The sequence below is a fragment of the Phoxinus phoxinus genome (assembly GCF_949152265.1).
Source record: "Phoxinus phoxinus genome assembly, chromosome: 3".
Classification (NCBI taxonomy): Eukaryota; Metazoa; Chordata; class Actinopteri; order Cypriniformes; family Leuciscidae; genus Phoxinus; species Phoxinus phoxinus.
Genome location: NC_136878.1, coordinates 44720621 through 44744184, shown reverse-complemented (window position 1 = coordinate 44744184; position 23564 = coordinate 44720621). Strand labels below are relative to the sequence as shown.

The 23564-nt window shown below is 35.5% G+C and overlaps 1 protein-coding gene across 8 annotated transcripts in view; it reads left to right on the top strand.

Annotated features, from left to right (window-relative positions):
• Window positions 1-23564, top strand: part of smtnb (smoothelin b) — an 80037-nt gene that overhangs the window by 25250 nt on the left and 31223 nt on the right. For all 8 annotated transcript variants that reach the window (XM_079606399.1, XM_079606403.1, XM_079606398.1 and 5 more), the window contains 5 exons: window positions 2320-2389; window positions 7304-7713; window positions 9322-9376; window positions 10998-11510; window positions 20737-20810. In XM_079606399.1, coding sequence (XP_079462525.1) covers window positions 2320-2389; window positions 7304-7713; window positions 9322-9376; window positions 10998-11510; window positions 20737-20810 — 1122 coding nt within the window. The remainder of the gene's footprint in view (window positions 1-2319; window positions 2390-7303; window positions 7714-9321; window positions 9377-10997; window positions 11511-20736; window positions 20811-23564) is intronic.

Sequence of the window (23564 nt, the reverse complement as noted above, 5' to 3'; positions counted from 1 at the left end):
AAGATTTAAAGGTTCAGTCTGGGTCATGTGTTTGAGAGAATTATTTATATTCTTATATATATATATTTCTTAAAATTTAAATTATCTGCTTTTGAAATCTCACGATTCGGTTAGAAACCAATTCTCAATTTTGAATCAAATTTCGTTTTGATGTATGCATAGATTTGATCCTAATTTTTTATTTGAATTTTATTTTATTTATTGTCCTTGAATCTCCTCGTATATGAGGCCAAACCTGTGCCCCAAAATGATTGATATTAGTAATTAAACTCTGAGATTTTTTTTTTTTTTTTAATAATACAAAACTTTATTTAGTGTCATGTTATTGTATTACTTAAATCAATTTATAAAAGGCTATATAAATATTTTATATTGAACTATTGAATTCATAATAAATTACATTTAAATGTTTTAGGATATTGGTAATACTAGTTATATTGTTTATGTCTGTTTCCAAGTCTGTTTATTATATTGAGTATATATATTTAGCTTTGTTTAATTATATCTGGCAACCCTTTCTGGCGCTTTAATGAACTGAGGGAAGAGTTCAGAAGAGTAGTTGTGTTTGACAGCATAACAGCAGCTCCTGTTAGTGGAGTCATTTAATAAGGTAGTTTAAACTGTACGAAGATTGTAACCGCAATATTATTTTACTTAAGCAAAGCGGAGACTGAGACGCCTGAGAGCGAGTCATTGAATCATTCATTCAAGAGATTCGTTCAAAAACGCTGAGTCATCCAGTAATGAATCAAGTGAAGTCTTCATGAGTGAGTCATTGAACACTTTCAGGAAAAAAAGGTACAAAAGCTGTCACTGATGTACTACCCTTTCAAAAGCTACGCCTTTGTACTCAAAGAGTGCATGTTAGTACCTTAAAGGTACATATTGGTACCAAAAGTGTACAAATTAGTACCTAAATGGTGGGTGGGGGGTTGTTTAAAAATTCTGTGATTACTCACGATAAAAACCTTGTTTTTAATATATTTTATAATGTTATAATTTCACATTTAATCTCCAAATTAATGTAGAAACAACAAAGACAGTATATTTTAAATATTTGTCTAAAAGGTAGGAAATATGCAGAAATTTTATAAAGTTATCAAACAGTTTGCACTGCATAAATGTTAAATTATACATAGATTAATCCTTATTAAAGTTACAAATGTTCTTTAGTCAAGCGCAGTGAGTGTTTTTCTCTGTTCCCTTTGTTCTTTGATTAACTTTACTGACAGAAAGCTTTATTTGGCTACTGTCCCTTTAAGAGCCGCCGCTGCTGACAGAGACGCGGATCTCACACGCGCCTCATCCTCTCACAACTCTTCTTTATGTTCATTTAAGACTTTATTTAACTCATTTAAGAGTGCTCAGTCTGCTCTTATGAGGATACTCGACAAAACGGACATTTTTGCAGAATTGCGTGTGTTAGTTCGGTCAACTTCAAGCCGAAAGAGAACTCGATTCTGGCGCTCAATTTGTCTTTGCGTGAATGGTTTAAAAGCATTTGCAAGAATAAAAGCACATCATATAATGTAACGCCAGCCAAAGGATGACAGAAAAAACGGATGCTGCGTTAATTACTTCTTCCTTTTTTTCTACCAGTGATGCTTTATTCAATTTCCAACGTCGATCTGCGCACACGTCAACAGCGCTATTGAGTTGTAGGTTGCCAGGTTGAGCTCACAAATGGGTTTAGATGTGTATGCTGTGCGATTGCGCGAGTAGGATGGGTTTCATACAAGATCTGGCAACTGGGCAACCATGGAATAATATTGATGTGATTATTCATATAACGACGTTTGGGAATACAAATTACGGGAGTTTCACGAGAGAAAGGACAAAACGGGAGGGGGGCGGGAGATGGGTGTGAAATACGGGAGACTCCCGGGGAAAAGTGTTGACAGGTATGGATCCCATCCCAGTGACAGCTTTTGTACCTTTTTTTTGGGAGTGTGAATCATTCATTCAAGAGTTTAAAAAAAAATCAATTAATTACATATATTTTTTAAATATACTGTTTTGTATAGCTGTCTATTTAGAATCGTGGGAGAATTGTGACCCATTTTAAACAAACAAACCAGTATATATATATATATATATATATATATATATATATATCCAGAATTGTGCAGCTCTACTGTTTACTAACCAATCAGTTGTTCTGTCTTGCTTGGTAGAGCCCAAATCAGTTCTGATGGTTGAATTTCTATTGAAGTGCAATTGTGTGTTTTGGCCACATTTATCCTGCTCTCCTAGTCAGTATGATTTTGTCATTGAATAGGGCTTCAGACGAAAATACATTTGTTTGTTTATATTTTGCAGGGCGGGCAGGATAACATCAAGACAGAAGAGCTCATCAGCCAATCAGAGAGAATTGAGAACCACAGAGACGGCAAGTTAAATCACACACAACAATCACCTAATCATCTGACAAAAGAGTTTAATCTTGCAAAAGAAGTATAGAAATGCTCCACACCAAGGTAGACTATGCGCCCGTAGAGATGTAAAGCTCATTTATGTCTGCCAAACATACTTTCATCCCCCCCACCCCCCCCACCCCACCCCACCAGGTCAACCCTATATTTAGACACACAGTCTGTTGAAGTAAAACTCCTTTCCTGTGACCCTGACATTTGTGGTGTTAGTGGTCCTTACTCAGCTGCTCAACCCAGTCATTTTGGCCAGGGTGAGAGCAGGGCCAAGCAGAGACGGCCTTAATGAGCGCAGGAATTAGACGTTTTGGGAAGCCACTGTTTGTTGTTCAGATGGAGACAAAGGAAGTTTGGGGTTTGGACAGGACAGGGAAGAGACCGAGGGAGGAGACAGGCTTTTGTCTTGCAAGTGTTTTGAAGTTTTGGACCTAATTAAACACGTTTTGAGTTGAAGACATTTAGAAATCAGATAAAGGGAGACTGTCTTTGTTTAAATGTTTTCTGCTTTATCTTGCATTTCCCTTATAAACAGTCCTGTGGTGGTATAGTGATGGTCAACCCTATACTATGGTATTTTGGGATTGGGATAATCTTCTTCATATTAAATGTTAAAGGAATAAGTCACATATTTCTTTCTGGCAATTATTTCAATTAATTTTGCAATTATTTCTTTCTGGGTAAAGGAGATGTTTATGAGATACAAAGTTATGAAAATCATAATTAAGACAATTCATAACAAAAGTTGAAATTGAGACAAAAGTCAGACTTATGACAATCATAATTATGAAGTACTAAGTCATTATGAGAAAAAAAAGACAAAATTGTGATAAACTAAATCGTAATTATGAAAAGTTGAAAATGAGATAAAATGTCAATAGTTGAAATTATGAGATAAAGTCATTTTTATGAGAAAAAAGGTCAAAATGAAGACACACTAAGTCATAATTGAGAAGTTGAAATTGAGTCATAATTCCGACAAAGATGAAAAAGTCAAAATTGTGAATTTTTTTTGCCATAATTATGAGAAGTGTAAAGTCAGTAAGTATGATTATATTATTATTATGATTATTATGAGAAAAAAAAGACAAAATTGTGATAAACTAAATCATAATTATGAAAAGTTGAAATGAGATATGTCAATGTTAGTCGAAATTATGAGATAAAGTCAAAAAAAGTCAAAATGAAGACACACTAAGTCATAATTGAGTGACAAAATTGTGATTTTTTTTTTGTGTCATAATTATGAAAAAAGTGTAAAGTCAGTAAGTAAAAATTGAGATTAAAAATTAGATACTACTGTAAATCACACTAATGAGATAAAAAATGTCGACATAATATTTCATAAGTTTGACTTATTTAAACTTTTTTTCTTTTCTTATGTGGCAGAAATGAGCTTCCGTACAAATCCTGTTTGGGTTTGAGTATATATACAATTTACATGAAAACGTGGATGAAAGACTTAATATACTTATACGTATAGTTAATCTAATACTTGTACAAATATAGAGTCGGATGAACGAGTACTTTTTGTGTCATTTTTTTTAGTTTTTAGGCGAGTTATTCTTTCAACAAAAGATGCAGTGCATAATATGTAATACCTGTTTTCCATATTACCAGTTGAAACAAATCTGTTTATCCAAAGAGATGATGAGGGACTTTGTTGGGTTTGACATGCACTATTTTATAGCCTAGCATTTGTCTGAGAGTGCGGAGAGCCGTTCTTTGTGCTGGAGCTGAAGAATGTGTCTGGGGTTTGGATCTCTGCACTTCATTGCCTGCCACATCACTTGTGGTAAACAAAGCAGACAAGATGGTAATCAAATTAAGCACTTGACTGGACCAGATTCTCAAGACCTCACAGTTAAACGTCTAAGATGTGTCATTTATATTCACTTACTCTTAATTTAGTGAAGAGGGTCATTTAAGGGAGTTTCTGAATGCTATTAATGTTTTTTTTTAAATGCTATATATAGTTGAAGTTGCAAGCTATCACTTTTGCACTTCGTATTTCAAATTTTTTGAATAGTAAATGTAGCATTTGACATTCATGACGATCATAAATCTTTAAAATAAGAAAACATTGTTTGAAAAGGCCTTTAAAGGAGTGTATCCTGACTCTGTAAGCGATGAAAATAACACAAGACGTAGACTAAGCAGCTTAAAAGCAACAGACGTTGCTCTGCTCCTTCCGAGATCTGAGAATGGTGGAAACTGAACGATACTTCCTGACCAGATGTGAAAAGTATCAGGATGTCGGCAAGACTGCTTTCCTACAAATTACAGGGATCTGCTCAGAAACGCTGTTACCTTAAAAGAGCATTAGCTCTCTCTCATTATTACAGCTGGAGTGTGTGAGCGACGTGTGTGTGTGAATCTCTCAAGTGTTATCAGTCAGATCAGCATTTGGACATCTTCGCTTTTGCCACACTATAAAAATGTCTCGTGTCTCTGGTTTGAATTTTGGAAATATTCGATAATCGGTTTAATGAAAGAAAAAAGTCAGGTATTATCAGTTACTTAAAAAAAAGTAATTAGTTATAGTTACTAGTTACTTCTCACAAAAAGTAACTGAGTTACATCATCACAAAAGTAACTAATTACCAGGGAAACTTTTTTTTTTTTAATGTTTAAATATGTGAAACAACTTGGATACCCCCAATATTAAATGTTAAGTGAATGAAATGGACACTAAATAGAATAAAATTATTATTATAAAACATTGTATTTTGTGCATGTATTTTAATGTTGATGTGGGACAATGTGAGAGGTATTATATTATTATTATTATTATTAATAATTCTTTATTCCAGACCCGTAGGTCCATATCACAAAGTAAAATAAACGGAAAGAAAAGAATAACATGCAAACATAGATTTACATACACCAAAAATTATTTAACATACAAACTTGAGTTCTAGTGCTTCCAGAACCAGGAGGAATACCTTGAATCACTTATTATAGGATCATTTAAGACCATTATGATGGAATAAAGTAGTCCATTTTAGTTATATCTTCAAATTTGAACTGCAACAGTGGTCAAAAATAGTCAAACCAAAATGTATTCGGACACATTGCTTACCTAACTTACATAAATTAACTATAGTGTCCTGCACCCACTAGTTGAAAATCTAAAAAAGTATATATGGTGCCTGAATAATTTTTGCTGCTACATGCAAAGTTGGGCTCTCGACTGAAGGTTTGACGCTAATGTCACTTCCTGTGCACACCATGCATTCTCTGTCTGGATATCTATGTCACTTCCTGTGCACACCATGTATTCTCTGTCTGGATATCTCTGTCCTCGTTCCCCCAACAGCCTTTGCCCTGAGTGTGCATATACTCAGGAAATGTGAAAGGAAATGTCCTATCTCCACCCAGCATGCACAGCTCATTACAATAACCATCTGACATTCCTTTGGCTTGGTTCTGTTCGGTTTGTCTGTGCCTGGCTGCATATATTTGCTTTTATACGTGGAGAATATACAGGAGTGAACTAGTGTTTCACCATACATGCTAATGTAAACCTGCAAGTCTCCTAAAAGAAATTCAGTATGCACGAGTCTTCAGTGAAGTTTGAGCCATGCCTTGACTACAATGCAATCTGATCGTTGCATTCCTGATTCCATTCCTGTATATTTTTTTAAAACTAATAAGATACGTTTAATGCATTTTGAGACACGTTTTTCTCAATGCACAACTTGCATCTTACGGTTGTATACTTGCCTGTAAATGTTAGAAATACACGCAAGTACAGGTGAAACTCGAAAAATTTGAATATCTTGCAAAAGTTCATTTCAGTAATTCAACTTAAAAGGTGAAACTAATATATTATATAGACTCATTACATGCAAAGTGAGATATTTCAAGCCTTTATTTGTTATAATTTTGATGATTATGACTTACAGCTTATGAAAACCTTTTCACAATATTCTCATTTTGAATTTGGGGTTTGAAGCTGTAAGCCACGTGATCCATCTGGACGAATCACGTTCTCAGAAATTGACATCAGCCAATGAGATTTCGCTTTTACAGTTAAATGCCCACTTTCACGATTGGTTGCTGATTAAAAGGAAATGACCATATTTGGATCCAACAGCATTGTACAGCAGAGAGAGAGAGCGCTTTCCAGCGGTGTGTGTGATGACAGGAGCAGACAGAGATCGCGGAGCAGCGCGTTGATTTAGAACGCCAACTTTTGTTGAATTTCTGAGAAATCTACAGATGCAAATAGACAAAGTGCAGTAAAATAAAGAGCTAAATGTGTATTTTGGACTTTTTTTCACCACAAGTCTGAAAGAAGACATGTTATTGAAGACAAATAGCCCAAAATCTCAAAATTGACCAGTGAAAAAAAAATCTGTTTTTGCCTGCCGTGTCTCGCTTTAAATGGTATATAAAGCTGCGTGTCGTCGGCATAGCAATGATAAGAAACTCCAAATCTTCTAAATGTAGAACCCATGGGTAACATGTACAAAGAAAACAGCAACGGTGCTAAAGTTGAACCCTGAGGGACACCACATATAACATGTGCTACAGTAGAAGAATGCTTCCCTATATTTACAGAAACCATCGCTCATTTTCTAAAAAATAAGTGTATATATACCTTTTAACCACAAATACTCGTCTTGCACTAACTCTGCGATGTGTGTCCACGACTTCACGCGTTATGTAATCACCTTGACAGGTCACGCGTGACATAGGCGGGAATACCGACCCAGTGTTTACAAAGCGTACATGACTTTCTCTTTTTAGTCCACTTAAACTGCTCTGAGGTTGGTATTTTAAAGAAGACTCAATTGTGAAAACACCCTTATTCTAACCTCAAAAATCCTGTAATAGTACTTAAAATTATGTGTCTGTCTCTTCTGCTTTAGGCTCGAACCCCGACATGGTTTTAGTACTAGATCCTTTGGTCAGAGAGAAAGTCTCTTGCCCTCTGACCCAACGGATTCAATGTGAACATGGCTCGTCCTCATCAGAAGTCATTCCTTCATACCGGGAGCGCTGCGACTCCGGAGAGTCGAGTGACAGCCACAGCTCTCATCAGAGAACGAGACTGAATTCCAGCGCTTCGGATCGCAGTCATGAATCCCTGTCTCCGGCTGAAGATCATCTGAGGAACCAAAGATCACGGCCAGGTCCCGATGGGGACGAAGTGAGAGCGAGTGCATCTTTGCCTGGCAGGAATTCAGAGGATCCACAGATGGATCGAGAGCTGAAGAAACTTGACAATGGTGTGGAGACACAAGCATTGACTCTGAACATGAGCAGTAAAAGACCTGAGGTGAGTAGAAGTGAAAGGTGTCTGATGGGAACCTTTGCCCTGTTAGCTCCACCAGGAGGTACTATTTGTCTCTGTTTGAGATTGTTCTGTTTTATCTTCTGTACGTTGAACAAAAATTGGGTAACACTTTATTGTAGTGTCCTTGTTACACATGTTATATGTTGTTACTATAGTAATAACTATAAATTACATGCAACTAACCCTGAACCAAATCATAACCCTATAGTAAGTACATGTAGTTAATTATTATTACTCTGTATTTATAGCCCCCCTGCAGTCAATCATTTTATCCTTCTTTGATTACCAAAATTATCTCATCTTTGATCACCAAAATTACATAATTAAAAGTTTTTCCCTTGGAAAAAAAAGTCATGCCTTAAAATATCTTGAATGTAACTCGACACCCTTCCCTCATTTAGTATACGCGGTTCTATGAATATGCAAATGAGCCCCGCCTCCACTCACTCACTCAGCTCAGAGATCCACGGGTTGACGATCACACGTTGATCTGATTGGTTACAAGGTAGTTTGTGACGTCAGAAACACCAGCGATTTCAAACCGTGTTTTTGAGACTGTCTTTGGTTCACTGCAGTTTTAAGGCTTGATTTTCTTGATTTTCACCACAGGGGGACTTTAAATTATTCATTACACTGTAACGCTGACAATTGGTTTAACCATTTTACGTTTTTACAAAAAGTACAAATAAATGGCAAGTAAACCATTGGATTAAACATGAAATTTTGAAGTAGAAAAACTGAAATAGTGTTTTCCTATAAAACAAACCCCAGTAATCGGTTTCATTTATAACTTAAGTTTGAAGAACCATTTTAATAGTATAGTCCAGTTAGTGTAATCCATCGACCAATTGCTCAGACCTTCCTCATAACAGTGTCATCACATTCAGACGTGATTGAGAGAGAATCACTAACCAACACTATTACTATTGCTCACTTTTAGGGTTACTGGATTTTTATCATTATTTATTCAAAATCAAAATACCTCATATTCTGCTTTTTAAAGAGTGTGTTGTGCTATTATTACAATTCTGGCCTGGCCGATAATAAAACAAGGAAAAAAATCTCTCATACTTGCATTGATATGAGCCATATCTAGAGACCAGATTATAGATTATACGGAGTAATATGCTTATAACCACTTTAGCAGCCATATACTGTAGCAATGTGCTACAACATACTGTTACTAATCTTATAATATATTATAAATACAATAATGTTCAAAAATATAATTAACTTTTTTTTATAAAGAAGTCTCTTTTGCTCAAGGCTGCATTTATTTGATTAAAAATACAGCAAAACGGTAATATATAAAATATAATTTGAAATCACTGTTTCCTTTTTGAACATATAGTAAAATGTAGTTTTATTCCTGTTTGCAAAGCTGAATTTTCAGCATCATTACTCCAGTCTTCAGCATCATCCCTCCAGTCTTCAGCATCATCCTTTTTGAGATTTGCTGCTTGATGCATTTCTGAATTTTAATCAATGTTGAAGACAGTTGTTACTGCTTAATTATTTTAATTTATATATATTTTGTGCCATGTTTCATGTAACGCTACGAAAAGTTGATTTTGAATGATTTTTCCTCAGGTTACATCAGGTAGAGACGATCTCTTGACTTCTCTTTCTAACGGCAAGGATACAGGTGAGCAGTTCTGCATGCCCTCATAAAAACACACTACAGCTGAAGGTTACCTAGTAATAGATTTATTATTTATAATTACACTTTCTCTATTCAAATCCGACTTGCATATATTGCATAGATGGCAGTATAGTTGCCCAGCAGCAGCAAGTTGATGTCCTTCTGCTTTTGTTTAAAGTATGGAGATGTCATCCTCTCACAGTCAGTGGGCCGTATCCCAAGATCTTTACTCTTCCTTCTGACCTAATAGGGCCATTACCACATTCACAGTCTTAGGGGCCCGGTCCGGTGTAATGCTTTAATCAGACTTTCCTGTCTCCTCCCCCCTTCTGAAGAAACCAAAACATCCTGCATGACCCGCAGGGATGAAAAATCCCAAATGAGATGGAATTAATAACCTTACAATCACAATTGTTTTTTTCTTGGCACAATGAAATTAAATGGATGACAAGTGAAGACTTCTGATTAAAGGGACGGTTAACCTAAAATGAAATTTCCGTCAAGGATAGTTAGGCATATTTGAGTGCGTTAATCAGTGTTTATATTGGATCAGATTGGCCCCCAGCCTTCCGGTTTTAAAATCGCAACTTAAAACACATTTTTATTCTTTGGCTTTGGAATTGTTGTAATTGTCTGGTGTTGTATCCGGTCTATTTACGGTTTCATGTCACTTTGGTCAACATGGTTATTTAAAAATGTGCTTTAGAAATAAAGTTTGTATTGTATTGTGTATGACAAAAAGCCTAAATTAAATCTGTGCATCATATTAAACGAATGTCTCTTCTGAAGACTTAAATTAAACCGATCTATGTATACATACATTTCTTTATGAAGTGTTTTGCAACGTCAAGTTTTAATTGCATGGACTTTGAGTGGAGGGACAGAAATCTTGCTGGTTACATTAAAAACATCTTCATTTGTGTTTTAGTTGTTGATGACAGAATTCAAATTTTTGGTTGATCTAGCCCTTTTATTCTCTCATTTCCTTGCTTCTATCAGAAAAAAAATAATAAACGTATTGTCACATCATGTGACTCCTCTAGAGTTTCAAAAGAGATCATATTTGCCAAGATGCCAATGTCAAAGATTTGAATAATTAACATTTCTCATCAAATTCAAATGATCTGAGATTTGTTATCCACTTAAATGTTGTAGCTCTTGCTGTCAAAACGTCTTGCAGTTAAAAAAAAAAACATATTCCTTTCAGAGTTTAAAAACTTAAATGTGATTCTGCATGACTATATTTTACATCCCCTAATCCTCTGAATACCTAACCTCAACAGCTGCCTTGCTAACTCATAATAAGCAGTTAATAGTGAGAATTGGACCCTATTCTAAGGTGTAACTTCTTAATTTCAGTGTACGTATTATGTTGATGTTGTATTGCAAAACACTTGCACTGCTATTGATGTGGGATACGAGTACGGTTCGGGACATATATGGTGGTATGGGTTTGTTTAGGTGTAAGGGAACGGTCAATAGAAATAAACTACATGCAGGTATTTTCTAAATACAAAAGTACAAACGTGTGTGTACACAATAAGTGCATTGTATCAAATTATTAATTGTTAGTACATAGAATCTGTATATAACATGGGAGCTAATTTTTGTTATTTCTTTCCAGGTTTTAAAAACAAAGCCTCATCCTCGGGTCCCTTCATCCGTGCAAACTCTGTTCGTGACCGGATGCGCAAGTTCGCAGAACCTGTTACGAATATACCTAGAAGTGGCCACAGTTCTTCTCATTCTGCAAACACAGTGTCTGCAGAGAGATCCCGGGACACGCTGTCCTGCTCTTCCTCCATCCCGGAGAAAGGCAGGAATGCCACTGAGAATATGCTAGCCCAGCCCAAGCTTTCCTCCAACCAATCACACGCCACAGTGGGCGGCTCACAGGGTCGCACTGAAAGTGTCAGGCGTGCGTGTAGCGGTTCAGAAGAAGTGCAGACTCCTGAGGGAGAAGCGTCTCCAGGGACCCACGACACCTGGGGTGAACCCGAGTCCAACATGAAGACCTTCCTCAGCATTGAGATCAAAGAAGGACGAAACCCAGCTTCACATTCTTCATTGTCATCGTCCTCTACAGCTGGAAACATGACTCCTCGAATCAACGCATCTGCTGCTCAAAAGAGAACAGGTAAGCAAATGATGACACTCTCTGAACAACTGATCAAATGCCATTCGTAAAACAAACACGAATCTACACAATTATGAGTTTTGGGTCCAAACCAATAGTGGGGGAATTGACGGGTTTGAATAAACTAAAAATCGATTTGAATATATCTCACTTTGGTAAAAAAAAAAACTCTTGCCAAATGGTTAAATATGGTTGGATATCGTTTGAAATTTAGCAATTCAGATTCTGCTTATCGATTCTGATTCTTATCGATGTCCAGTTTTGATTCCAATGTGGTAAAGATATCAAACTTATTAATTCTGTCTTTTTGCAAAACATTCTGTTGCAGCTGAATAACATGAATATAAAAATCAGCAGTCTAAAGAATATCTAACTTCTAAACTAGAGTTACTAATATCAATTTTAAACATTATTAAAGACAAGTATACAGTCAGTAATACAATAAGAACAAATAAACAAATTAGCATCAATAGCACAAATAAATAAAACTCAACAAAGTTCAGAAATTTAAATCAAATGTAAAATAACACTGTAGTTTTCTTTTTACACATGCGTTTTCTTTCTCAACTGTTTACGTTCATATAACCAACAGAAACTCAGGTCAGTATTTTCGGGCCGTATTAGAAGCTGCTTTCTGTGCCCAGCGAGTTCTGATTTGACCCTTCGCAGGGAGCTTGATTGACAGGTGATTTGACCAATCATACTTCGCCATCCGCCATTTTGTCCGACAAAGCAGTCAGGAGAGTTAGTAGATTAACATGGAAGGATTTGAGCTTGAGAAGCGGAGTGTACTGACGCCTTTCCGCGGTTAAAACAACATTCCTTCTGATGTTCATTCATGTTTATTTGATGCTATAAATGAACTAGAAGGAAGAGATGATCGGTTCACGAGCCGCTTTAACTGATGCTCTACAGCGATCTGTCAGACACATTAAAGAGCCACAAAACGGTATTTATTGTTTACATTTCTTTTAAAAATTGACCAAATTTGAAAGGTGAGACTTTGTTGAATATGTTTAATATCAATAGTAACCGAAAGTAAGCTGGTCTGTCCTGTATGTCAGTGTGTTGTCAGTCTCCTCTCCGCTCCGCGATGTGTTTTTCACTGCGTGAGAACATGGTGTGTGTGTGAGAGCGGCGTAGCTTGTCGGACATAGCAACAGTAACTAAGGGGGGCGGGTCTTTGCAAACGGTCAATTGAGTTCTCTTTCGTATCTTTTTGCCCTTGAAAGGTTTAAAACCACTTTAAAATGCGCGCACATGAATCAATAAGCAGAATTGGAATACATTTTCGAATCCCAACCCGATGGGTAAATTTATAAAAGTACATATAATTAAAAAATATACACTACTGTTCAAAAGTTTTTTTTTTTTTTAAGATATTTGAAGATTTTTTTTTAAAGCAAGGATGCATTCAATTTAAAATAAAACTGTTCTTTTGAACTTCATATTTTTGTGGAAACCGTTACTTTTTTTCAGAATTCTTTGATAAATCTGAAGCAGCACAACTGTTTTCAACACTGATAATTATAAATGTTTCTTGAGCAGCAGATCATCATATTATAATAATTTCTGAAGGATCATGTGACACTGAAGACTGGAGTAATGATGCTGAAAATTCAGCTTTGATCACAGGAATCAATTGCATTCAATTAGAAAACAGTTCTTTTAAATTGTAAAAATATTTCACAATATTACTGTTTGTACTGTATTTTTGATCAAATAAATGCAGCCTTGGTGAGCAGAAAATACTTATTTTCAAAACATTGAAAAATCTTACAGATGACAAACTTTTCAATGGTAAAGTATATACATAAATATATATATTAATTGAATTTCTTAACTGTGTACATTTGCAGCTAGCAGCACAGGTTATTGTTTCATATTCAATCATATACATTCTCTCACTGAAATGGCACCTCTTTCAAAATATTTGGACCCACCATGTTTTGTCCCCTTAAGTATGTTTTGGTGGCTTAACTTTTCTCGTAGCAGTGACTAAACTTTCCTTTAGTAGTTGTTATATTTTAATTTAATGCGAGTGAGGTTCTGAAATCAGCCGTGCCAAATGTTGCAATACACAATAGTGAAGTTCATATCTCATAATGAACCTTACAGGGTTGTCACAGTACCAAATTTTAGTAGTCGCTACCAATACCAGTACAATTTTACGGTTCTCTGTAGGCCTGTCGCAATAATCAATATATCGACTTATCGCACAATATGTGTACATAACTTATATAATTTTTGGTGACAAATATGTTTACATGATAATGAATGTCAGGGTTTGTGTTTTTAGCAATAGTGTGCACCTTTACTTTACAGAGAAAAAAAACAGGGGAAAATCTTAAAATGGATTTTTTTATTTTTTTTTTAGAAAATGTTTATTGACTATTTATTCAAGTTTTTATTTATTTAGGATATTTCATTTTTTGACACTTTTTTTCCATGATCTAAAGAATTAATAGGTTGTTGTCATTTTAAAGTGTGTAGGTCTACTTGTATTATTATGCTGTTTTATTATGATTATATATTCAGTTGCATAAAATGGTCTTAAAATGGCAATATTATGTTTATCGCAATTATTTCTGGGACAATATATCGCACAACAAAAAGTAGTTATTGTGACAGGCCTAGTTCTCCGTACCAGAGTGAAAAACTTTTAGTTCTTTTAGAAAATGTCCTATTTTGTCTCGTCCATTATCACCAAGTAATCACAGTTTCCAATTCAATCGTGCATTTAAATACAGTTGTCAGTCCAAAAACTTTGCAGTGTACTGAGCAGCATTAAAAACTAAACTTGCATTCAGATTGTGAATAGGTAATATACATAAAGTCTCCCTTTATAATCATTAAGACTGTCAATCTCTAAAGCGGAAGCTCACCGAATTCTGCCCTGTCGCTAAAACTATACCTTGACATCTTCAGATCAGTGTTTTCAAACGGCTGGGCCTACTAAAACAGATTGGTTGATCTCCTTAATCCAGACATAAAAAATAATGTGTAAAATATTCAAAACAGAGCCAGTTCCTATTTTTTTAATGTTTTTTAACCCTATTGGTTAATGTATAATCTATTGTGATGTGTTGATTAGCATATTGCTAATAGAGAGTTAAAGGAGGAAATTACCCCCTTAAAATTCCAATGGGACATTTAGGCCCCATCCACACTACTGCTTTTCGTTTAGAAACGGAGACCTTTTGCTACGTTTGCACCCCCCGTCCAGACTACAACGGTAAAAACGAAGACCTAAAACAGAGAAGTTTAGGAACGCTGCCGACCCTTTTTTGCGTTTTGAATCTCCGAAGGGCGTTTTAGTGAAGACGGTCAACACAGAGGACTTTAGAAACGATGACGCAGAGGCTCCACTCGGCTCTATGATTGGGTGTCATCAGTCATGGCGTATCCTTCCCTGATTCGTCAGCCACCCATCACATGACCCGTCCCCGGGAATAAAACATATAAACAGCCTGGACTACGTAACGTTAGTGACTGCAACATGGATAACGAATTACAAGCGTTACTGACGTTGATGTCTTAGCTAGCAGCTGTTGTGCAAGTAAATTCTGCATTTTACAATACAACGCTATCACTGCCTACATGCGCCTGTTTACACCGGCACACGCCCAGTGTTGGTGAGTGGTCACGTGATCTGCGTTTTCAGTCGTTTTAATGTGGACGGAGATCAATTCTAATACGCAGCTAAAACGCTGGTGTGGACGGAGATCGTATTCCTTTTAATTCTCCGTTTCTAAACTAAAATGTAGTGTGGATGAGGCCTCAGTCCTATCGCTAATCGTCCTGTTGGGAACTGCTGTATTTGCTGCAAAAGATCTAGCTTTTATAGGAATTCTGTATGGACATTTATATTATGGTACATTAGGATTGGTTTTCTTATGAATTCCTTATGAATTATGGATTTTTTGCCTAGATCACACAGGCCTAGACAGCTGGAAAATGGAAAGCTAGCAATGGCTAAAAGACGATCCAGGTTATTTGGAAAGCAACAGTGCTATGCATTTCACAGATGTTTTTATGAGGAATGGCGAGTGGGCTGATGGAACGAGCTGGAGTGCAAGCTGTGCATATTCTCAGTTTGGCAGCCATGTTGGAAATTTCACCCTAAAATGAAATAGTTTGATACATTCCTCCTCCATGATTCAAGTGATGTATGAGTAAACCTATTCAGTGGCTTTGCATATAAACTTTAAGAGAATCTATATTTGTGGAAACTTGTGGTACTTTTAAGTGGGAGTGGATTTCAATAATTTCACTTGGATGTCACTTTAGTGTACTTATGAATGTAGTTAAAGGGATAGTTCCCCAAAAAATGAAAATTCTCTCATTATACACAGTATGCACCCTCATATAATTTGAAACCTGTGTTTTTCTTTTTCCGAGGAACATAGCATTTGGTTACACTTTATTGGTTACTATTTATTACTTTATGAATGAAAGTGAATGGTTAACGACTATAAAGCCATACAGTAACTTTGTATGACGATTAGACCATATTTTAACTTAAAGGAGAGGTATAATGCCCTTTTCACAAGATGTAAAATAAATCTCTGATGTCTTCAGAGTGTGTGTGTGAAGTTTTAGCTCAAAATACCCCACAGATATTTTTATATCGCATGTTAAAGTTGTCACTTTTTGAGGGTGAGCAAAAACGCCTCGTTTTGTGTCTGTCCCTTTAAATGCAAATGAGCTGCTGCTCCCGGCACAGGGGGCGGAGCTTCAACAGCTCCTTTTACCTCACAGACACACACTAAAAATTTCAAAAACGTTTAGCCTTTTATGTTCAAACCGGAGTCAGACAATGATGGAGAGACTCAAGAAGAAGTGACAACATTTCTGAATGGTTAGTTGATGAATTTATGTAGTTCTCTTCTAGTCTTTGATTAGCATATTCTGTCTTGATAATCTATAATTTCTTTAAAAGCAAATATCTCCCTTTGCTTTGAACTTTGAGCGTTGTAACTTTGCAGATGTTGTTTATGCTCAAACAGGAACATTACACACTAACTAAAGTTAGAAAAGACTAAGAGAAATCATAATCAACCACCCCTTTAAAGCTTCTTCGTCTCATCCTAGCAAAATATTTTCCATGTTGCAATATTAGTGTTCTCAACTCTGTAGCTTCTTCAGTTATTTTTGTGGGGGTTTTCTTCTTCTGAAGTGTCCTTGATGATACTGTGAATTTTAAGATTTGACCTTTTCTAAGGACTGCCCAGAATGGTTTATTCTAACTTCCAAGTGTTTGGAGGTCGAGAGCGTGCACCGCTGCTGGTTCAGTTGACAAGAAGTGGATGTTTTTCAGTAATTTCCCAATTTATGAATTGGGAAACTCTTTTACAAAAAGGTCTCATTTGTTAACATTAGTTAGTGCATTAACTAACATAAACAAACAATGGCCATGTTTCCATACACCTATCTTTATTCATATTTTGGGATACATTAACCCCTTATATTGGCATTACATATTTAAAACAGCAATATCCTATACTAAACCTAAACTAATCTTGACAAACTATATATCATTTGAAAGCTTACAATCTCTAGTTTACATATTTTCTAAATAAATTACAGAGGAGCCATAATTTATCAATTTGCAACAAGAATATGTTCATACTCCTAAGGCGCGTTCAGACCTTTATTTTGAAATAGTGATGAATATGAAAAATCATGAAAGAATGGTAGAAACCTCAGTTTGTTTTCATGCCAAGAGTTCAAAAGATCACATCCATTCAATTCTTTTAGAAAAAAAGGTCTGAAAATGTTTTAAATATAAAGATTCAGCATTAGTGATGTGGCGGCGAGCTATTATGCACATACGGGATCTTTCTTAGAGGTTGAATTAATTTTTAAAATCTGCCAAACTTCCAACACTACTTCTGAATAGGATGTCTACTTCATAAATTGTATGAAACTTGTAATAATAATGGTTCAGATCTCTCACACAACATATGGAAATGGAGGCGCCCTTATATGGGCAGTAATGTCCACTAGTGGAGAAGTGTGGTACTGCGCCCAAACTAAATCTCACTGAAAGCTTATTTTTTGAGATATCAACCTACAATTTTAAACACAACTTGTTCAAATTTTTGGCTTTGAGTTTTTTTTGTTGCATTTTTAGAGTCCATCAGGTTTTGAAAATATATATATTATAAAAAATATGAATAATTACATTTTTAACATTGTACCTTTTCATAAACTCAAACTTCTATAACTTTTTTTCTGTTTAACTTTCTTAATTTATATGCCATATGTCTTCTTTAAAACAAGACCAATCTTACATCTATATTACAAAGCATTCTTGAATTACAACCATTTAAGTTCGGAATGTGCATTTTCATGTCTATTAAAAAAAGGGGGTGCCGCTTAAGGGGTTAAAAAACTCTGGATGGAAATGGCAAGATGTGCATAGATTCTAAAAATGCGCTTAAAAATGTGTGTGTAATTTTGTGTCCTATCAGAATAGCCTACATGTGCATAAACTATGATGGAAACATCACAAAAGTCATGTGACTTTGCACGACTGAACGGCATAACAGGACTAACCAGCTTGACCGATCTTGTTTCTCAGCCTCTGAAATGTTGTTTTGGTCGTTCTGAAATGCCCGAGCCAAAGTCTGTCGTCAAAGCGGTTCGGTGTAATTACTGCAGCAACTTTCATTTCTCTAGTGATACAGTATTTGGCAGCAGTTTATCAGGAAGTGACTGTTTTGTTCTCTTCGACTCACTGAATGGAAACTGCTTTATTCGCAAATGTTTTTATGCAATATCCAAAGTTAAAGTTGCAACTTTGGAGCTAATTAGCAATACATTTTTACAGCATTGATTAACCTTTGCTAATATTAGTTAATAATAAGGTTCACATTTATATTATTTTCTCAGTGCATTAATGTTAACAACAGTACACCATTTTACCTTATGGATGTATCAGTAAATGTTGAGATTAACATGAACTAAGATTAATGAATGCAGTCGAAGGATTATTCAGTGTTCATATTAACTAATGTAGTTTTTACTAATACTAACAAATGATGCCTTATTGTAAAGTGTTACCATGAATTGCACATTCGTCTTTATTTTCACATGGATTGAAGCGGATCTCTTTATGCACTGAAAGTGGTCATGTGAGCAATATTAATTTCACTGTTTTGAGTATTTAACTTGAATTGCATAATGTGAAGCTGTTTTCAGACTTAATAATATTAAGACTTAATATGTTAGAAATATAATTTGTATCATATTTTGTTATGTAGCAAAAAATTAAAAAGGGAAATTATCCAAAGAGATTAAGTACATTCATTAATTTGTAAAGCATCTAATTCACTGGATTATCCAAAAGTAGAAATTACCACATGGTTATTTCGCACGCTTGCTGGATTTTCAACCATTTTTAGTTATATAATTCATTACATTTATATGTAACGCTTTTTCTGGCTACGTAGAATCTTCTCAACCATCACCAATATCCGTGTGTGTGTGTGTGTGTGTGTGTCTGTGTGTGTGTACCATACATAGCTATGCCATATATACCATCACAATGATATAAAATAACCGTTATATGTTAGTATGTGTGCCTAAGGACCCCTGTCATATAATCATAATTCACATTGCAGTTCACTCTCTTTCGCCTGATGCATAAACACAATCACTGTTCTTCTCATTTTATCATATCTCTCTCTCTGTCTCTCTCTCTCTCTCTCTCTCTCTCTCTGTCTCTCTCTCTCTCTCTCTCTCTCTCTCTCTCTCTCTCTCTCTCTCTCTCTCTGTCTGTCTCTTCTCCGTATCATCAACAGACCTTATTTGTCATAGTGCCACAGCTCTTGTCAGATCTTCCTTTTTTGGAAGTGCTTTGCTCATCCTTGCCTCTGAAAGGTCTCGCAGGCACTTGAAAGCCTCAGGATATTTAACGCTATAGACCTGCAGTAAAAGAGTGTTTACCATCTCACTGAACCACATAAGGACACTGACATGTTGTGTAATCTTTCGCTAGCCTAACTGATGGAAGACACCGTAAAACCGAGCAGACAGCTTTATTTAAGAACAATGTCCACTCTTTGATTTCATCAGCAGTGTGTTCTTGGCCAAAGAGGTTTTTATTGGGAATTTATAGACGAAAACCAGATCTCTTGGGATAAAACATGACGGTTTCAATGAAAAAAACAACAACACCGGCTACTTTATTAGATTGGACAAATCAAGATATTTGGAGACTTTTCAACATGAGTATTGTACAAACACACATTCAAAAGTTTGGGTTTGATACCATTGTTTATTATTCCATTCTTCAGTGTCACGTGATCCTTCAAAAATCATTCTAATATGCTGATTTTAATTACATGCTGTACTTTGAGACCAACAAATGGAAATGATTTTTAAAATCATAAACCATTTGAAAATTCATGGAAATGCATTGGTCAAAAAGGCTTCTGGAATTTAGTATGCATGAAATACCCACGTGACCTACTATATGTTTGTCAAAATGTGCAGTATGCAACCAGAACGCATGGAGTGAGACTGGATCCCACAAAGCAATGCGACTAACGCGACACTCAATTTCATGTGATATCAACCACAATTGCTTTAATTAACATCCCTTTATTGGCATGCATAATATTTTTTTGATATGACTGGCAAGACCATATCACACACAATTGGATACAAATTCAGACATTTCCTTTCCTAAGATGATGATTGGACGTTACCATTATTTTTTATCAATAGTTGAGTTTTAGCTTTTGTTTTTATATTTTTCGTTTTCATTTTGAATTTTTGTTGAAGTCCTTGTAATTTTGAGAGATTATTTTTTCCCTTCAAACTAGCCGAAATAAAATAAGTGTCAGGATTTTAGTTGTTTTATTTCCAGTAACAAAACTGTTCGGCAGTAAAGCAGTAAGCAGTGTCCTTATATCCCATGCCGAACACAGCCAGAGAACGCAGAGGGCGCTGAGCAGTGTTTACATTAGCAGTAATGTGGCAATGCTAATTTATGAGCCCTATGTGGTGCCATTGTGGCAGCTTATATAACAGACTAAAGGCTCCATCCACTCTGACCGAAGCTCTATTTAACATCTAAACAGGGCTGTGTAAATATTTCTTGGGGTGGCATGATGTTTTTAAACCGTACACCATCATTAGACGTTCTTAAGAAGCTCAGTCTCATCTAAATCTTGTAACCATGTTCTCATTTTGCTGTTTTCCCTTGTTCTCTCAGAGCTGACTCTTGGTTTAAGAGCGACACCGTTCAAAGTTACCAGCTCAAGTCTCTCATCTGGATCCTCTGTTAAGGTATTTAACACAAAACAAAACTGTATTTGCATGCAGATGAGACATTAAAAACCTCTACTCGCCATTTGCCCTGAGGTCCACTTTTAATATTACCGGTAGGCAGTATTTTAATATGAATTATACATCTTCTCTTTTTTTGCTGCTGTGCACTTATAGCCTTTACGCAATACTTTACACAAAGCGTCGTCTTTGCACATTAAATGAGTAATAGCGCTTTGCTATGCTCACATGGAACTGATTTCCAGTGTAGTGTTTCTATAGGATCTGATTTATTCCCTGATAGACACTCGTCACATCTGAATTACACTGTCTCAGTGTAAATATGACACTTTAAATCGTCTCATCACTCACTAATGAAACAGTTGACAAACGTAAACAATTTCACAAAAGCTTCAGAAAGGAAGTGCCTCCAGGACCAAAGATGTTGTTTCCTCTGTTCATTGTAGGGTTTCTTTCCCACGAACAGTGAATGTCATGCACACTTTCACATAATTAAGTTGGCATAAAATCATAATTTCAAATCGACCCTATATATAAAATTCATGCATGTCAATAAAAAAAAGTAAATAATTGCACATTTTGTATTTAATTGCACCTAACATTAAAGGAACACCACCGTTTTTTGAAATAGGGCTTATTCACCGTCTTTCCTACATTTAGATGGGTGCGCAAATGCATTTTTGTCTCAGTGCATGCATTGTTTTAGTTTGGCAGGGTCGCCGCTAGCTTAGCTTAGCATAATGAATGGAATCCTTTGTTGCCAGCTAGCATGTCCTGAGTAAAAGTGATCCCCCCCAAAAAAACCCACCTAATTACTTAGCCTGCGTATTCACAACGAGTACAAATAGTGATGCAGATTAAGACTAGGCGATTTCCTAGGCAGATATTGACTTGGGACTATATTAGGGTGAAGCACAGGCGAAGCACTGCTACTTGGGCGCCGAGATATCTCTGGATATTTTTACTCAGGACATGCTAGCTGGCAACAATGGATTCCATTCATTATGCTAAGCTAAGCTAGCGGCAACCCTGCCAAACTAAAACAATGCATGCACTGAGACAAAAATGCATTTGCCCACCTATCTAAATGTAGGAAAGACGGTAAATAAGCCCCATTTCAAAGTGTTCCTTTAAAGTTTATCATATATTTTTTATATTGTAGTTCTTTCACATTGAATCTCTAAAATAATAGAAAAACAATTTTTCAAAAATGTAACCATTATAGCCATTCAGCATTATAGTATAATTGAATAATAATACCCTTTATTTAACCAGGATAATCACATTGAGATATTACTATCTCTTCTTCCAGCGAGACCTGGTCAAGACAGCGGCACATATAGTTTCACACAAAAGAAATAACAATAAGACAACACCACAATTTACAACAATCAAAAGCTAGGTAAAAGCAAATTAGCTAAAACAAATACAAGTGTCCAGTAAAATATTTTGCAAAAGATGTTTAAAAGTGCTTAAGGTTGGAAAAGTGCTTAACATTTTGCAATTCATTCCAAACCCAAGGAGCATAAAAAGAAAATGCACCCTTGCCAAATTCTGACAGTACCCTTGGTACTTTTAGTCGAATATGGGAACTGGACCTAGTATGAACGATAATTATTTCTATAATAAATTAAAAGATTTGATATATAAAAGGGTAATTTACCTAAAAGAGCTTTTGCGATAAATAAATACATGTGCAACTTTCTCCTTTGATATAAAGATGACCAAGATAAAGAATCATATAAAATACAATGATGCGTCCGTGACTCTGCACCGGAAACAAAACGCAAAGCTGCATGATAATAGTTTTAATAGATAATAGAAAGCTATCAATTTTAATAGGCTTTCAAAAATATAACAACTTTCAATTTGTTAACTTAAAACAATATATTCACATAAACCCATTGTAATAAATGTCACATTTAGCTGTGCCTTTAATATAACAGGGTTCAACACTAAGGTTTTACACCGCACATTATTCTCTGCAATAATTATGAATTGAATATAGATTAATCCTTATTAAAGCTACAAAAATGATTCAGTCAAGAGCAGTGAGTGATTTTTTTTTTTCTTCTGTCTTTTGGTTTGATTAACAGTAATGACAGACAGCAGGTTTATTAGGCTGCTGTCACTTTAAGATCAGATGCACATGGATCTGACGCCATCCCATTTTCTCATAACTCTTTGTTCATTTAACACTTTTTTACTCATTTAGACTTGAATGAATGATAGCATGATCTTATACTGTAGCACAGTCAAAGGATGACAGAAAAACCCTGAATGCTGCGTTAATTGCGTTAAGTAGTGTTGCCAGGTCTCCCTGGAAAAATAAGACCAAAACAAGAGACTTGCCTCACCAGAATAAGACCTAATACGGGACTGTATTCTTTAAAAAAGCATAAAACAACATAACTGCTCATAAATAAGCGTCTTTATAAAAAACTATGCTTATAAAAAGCAGACATGGCAACACTGAAAGAGAGCACGCTCTAAAAGAATGCTTGTAAAAAGCATGAACAAAACACAGCACCTCTGTCAACAGTGGTTTACTTTAAATTGTCTCACACAATACGTCTCAAATCACTAAAATAACTTTATTCAAAAAGCACAGACACCAAACAAGCTGAACTGTTAGCATTAGTGTTTGTAGTTCACAGCTGCAAGATGACAAAACGTTTGATTTGATATTTGACATTGATTTTGACAATTTTGGGAGTGAATATATGATTCAGTCTCACATTTAGCACTTTAAAA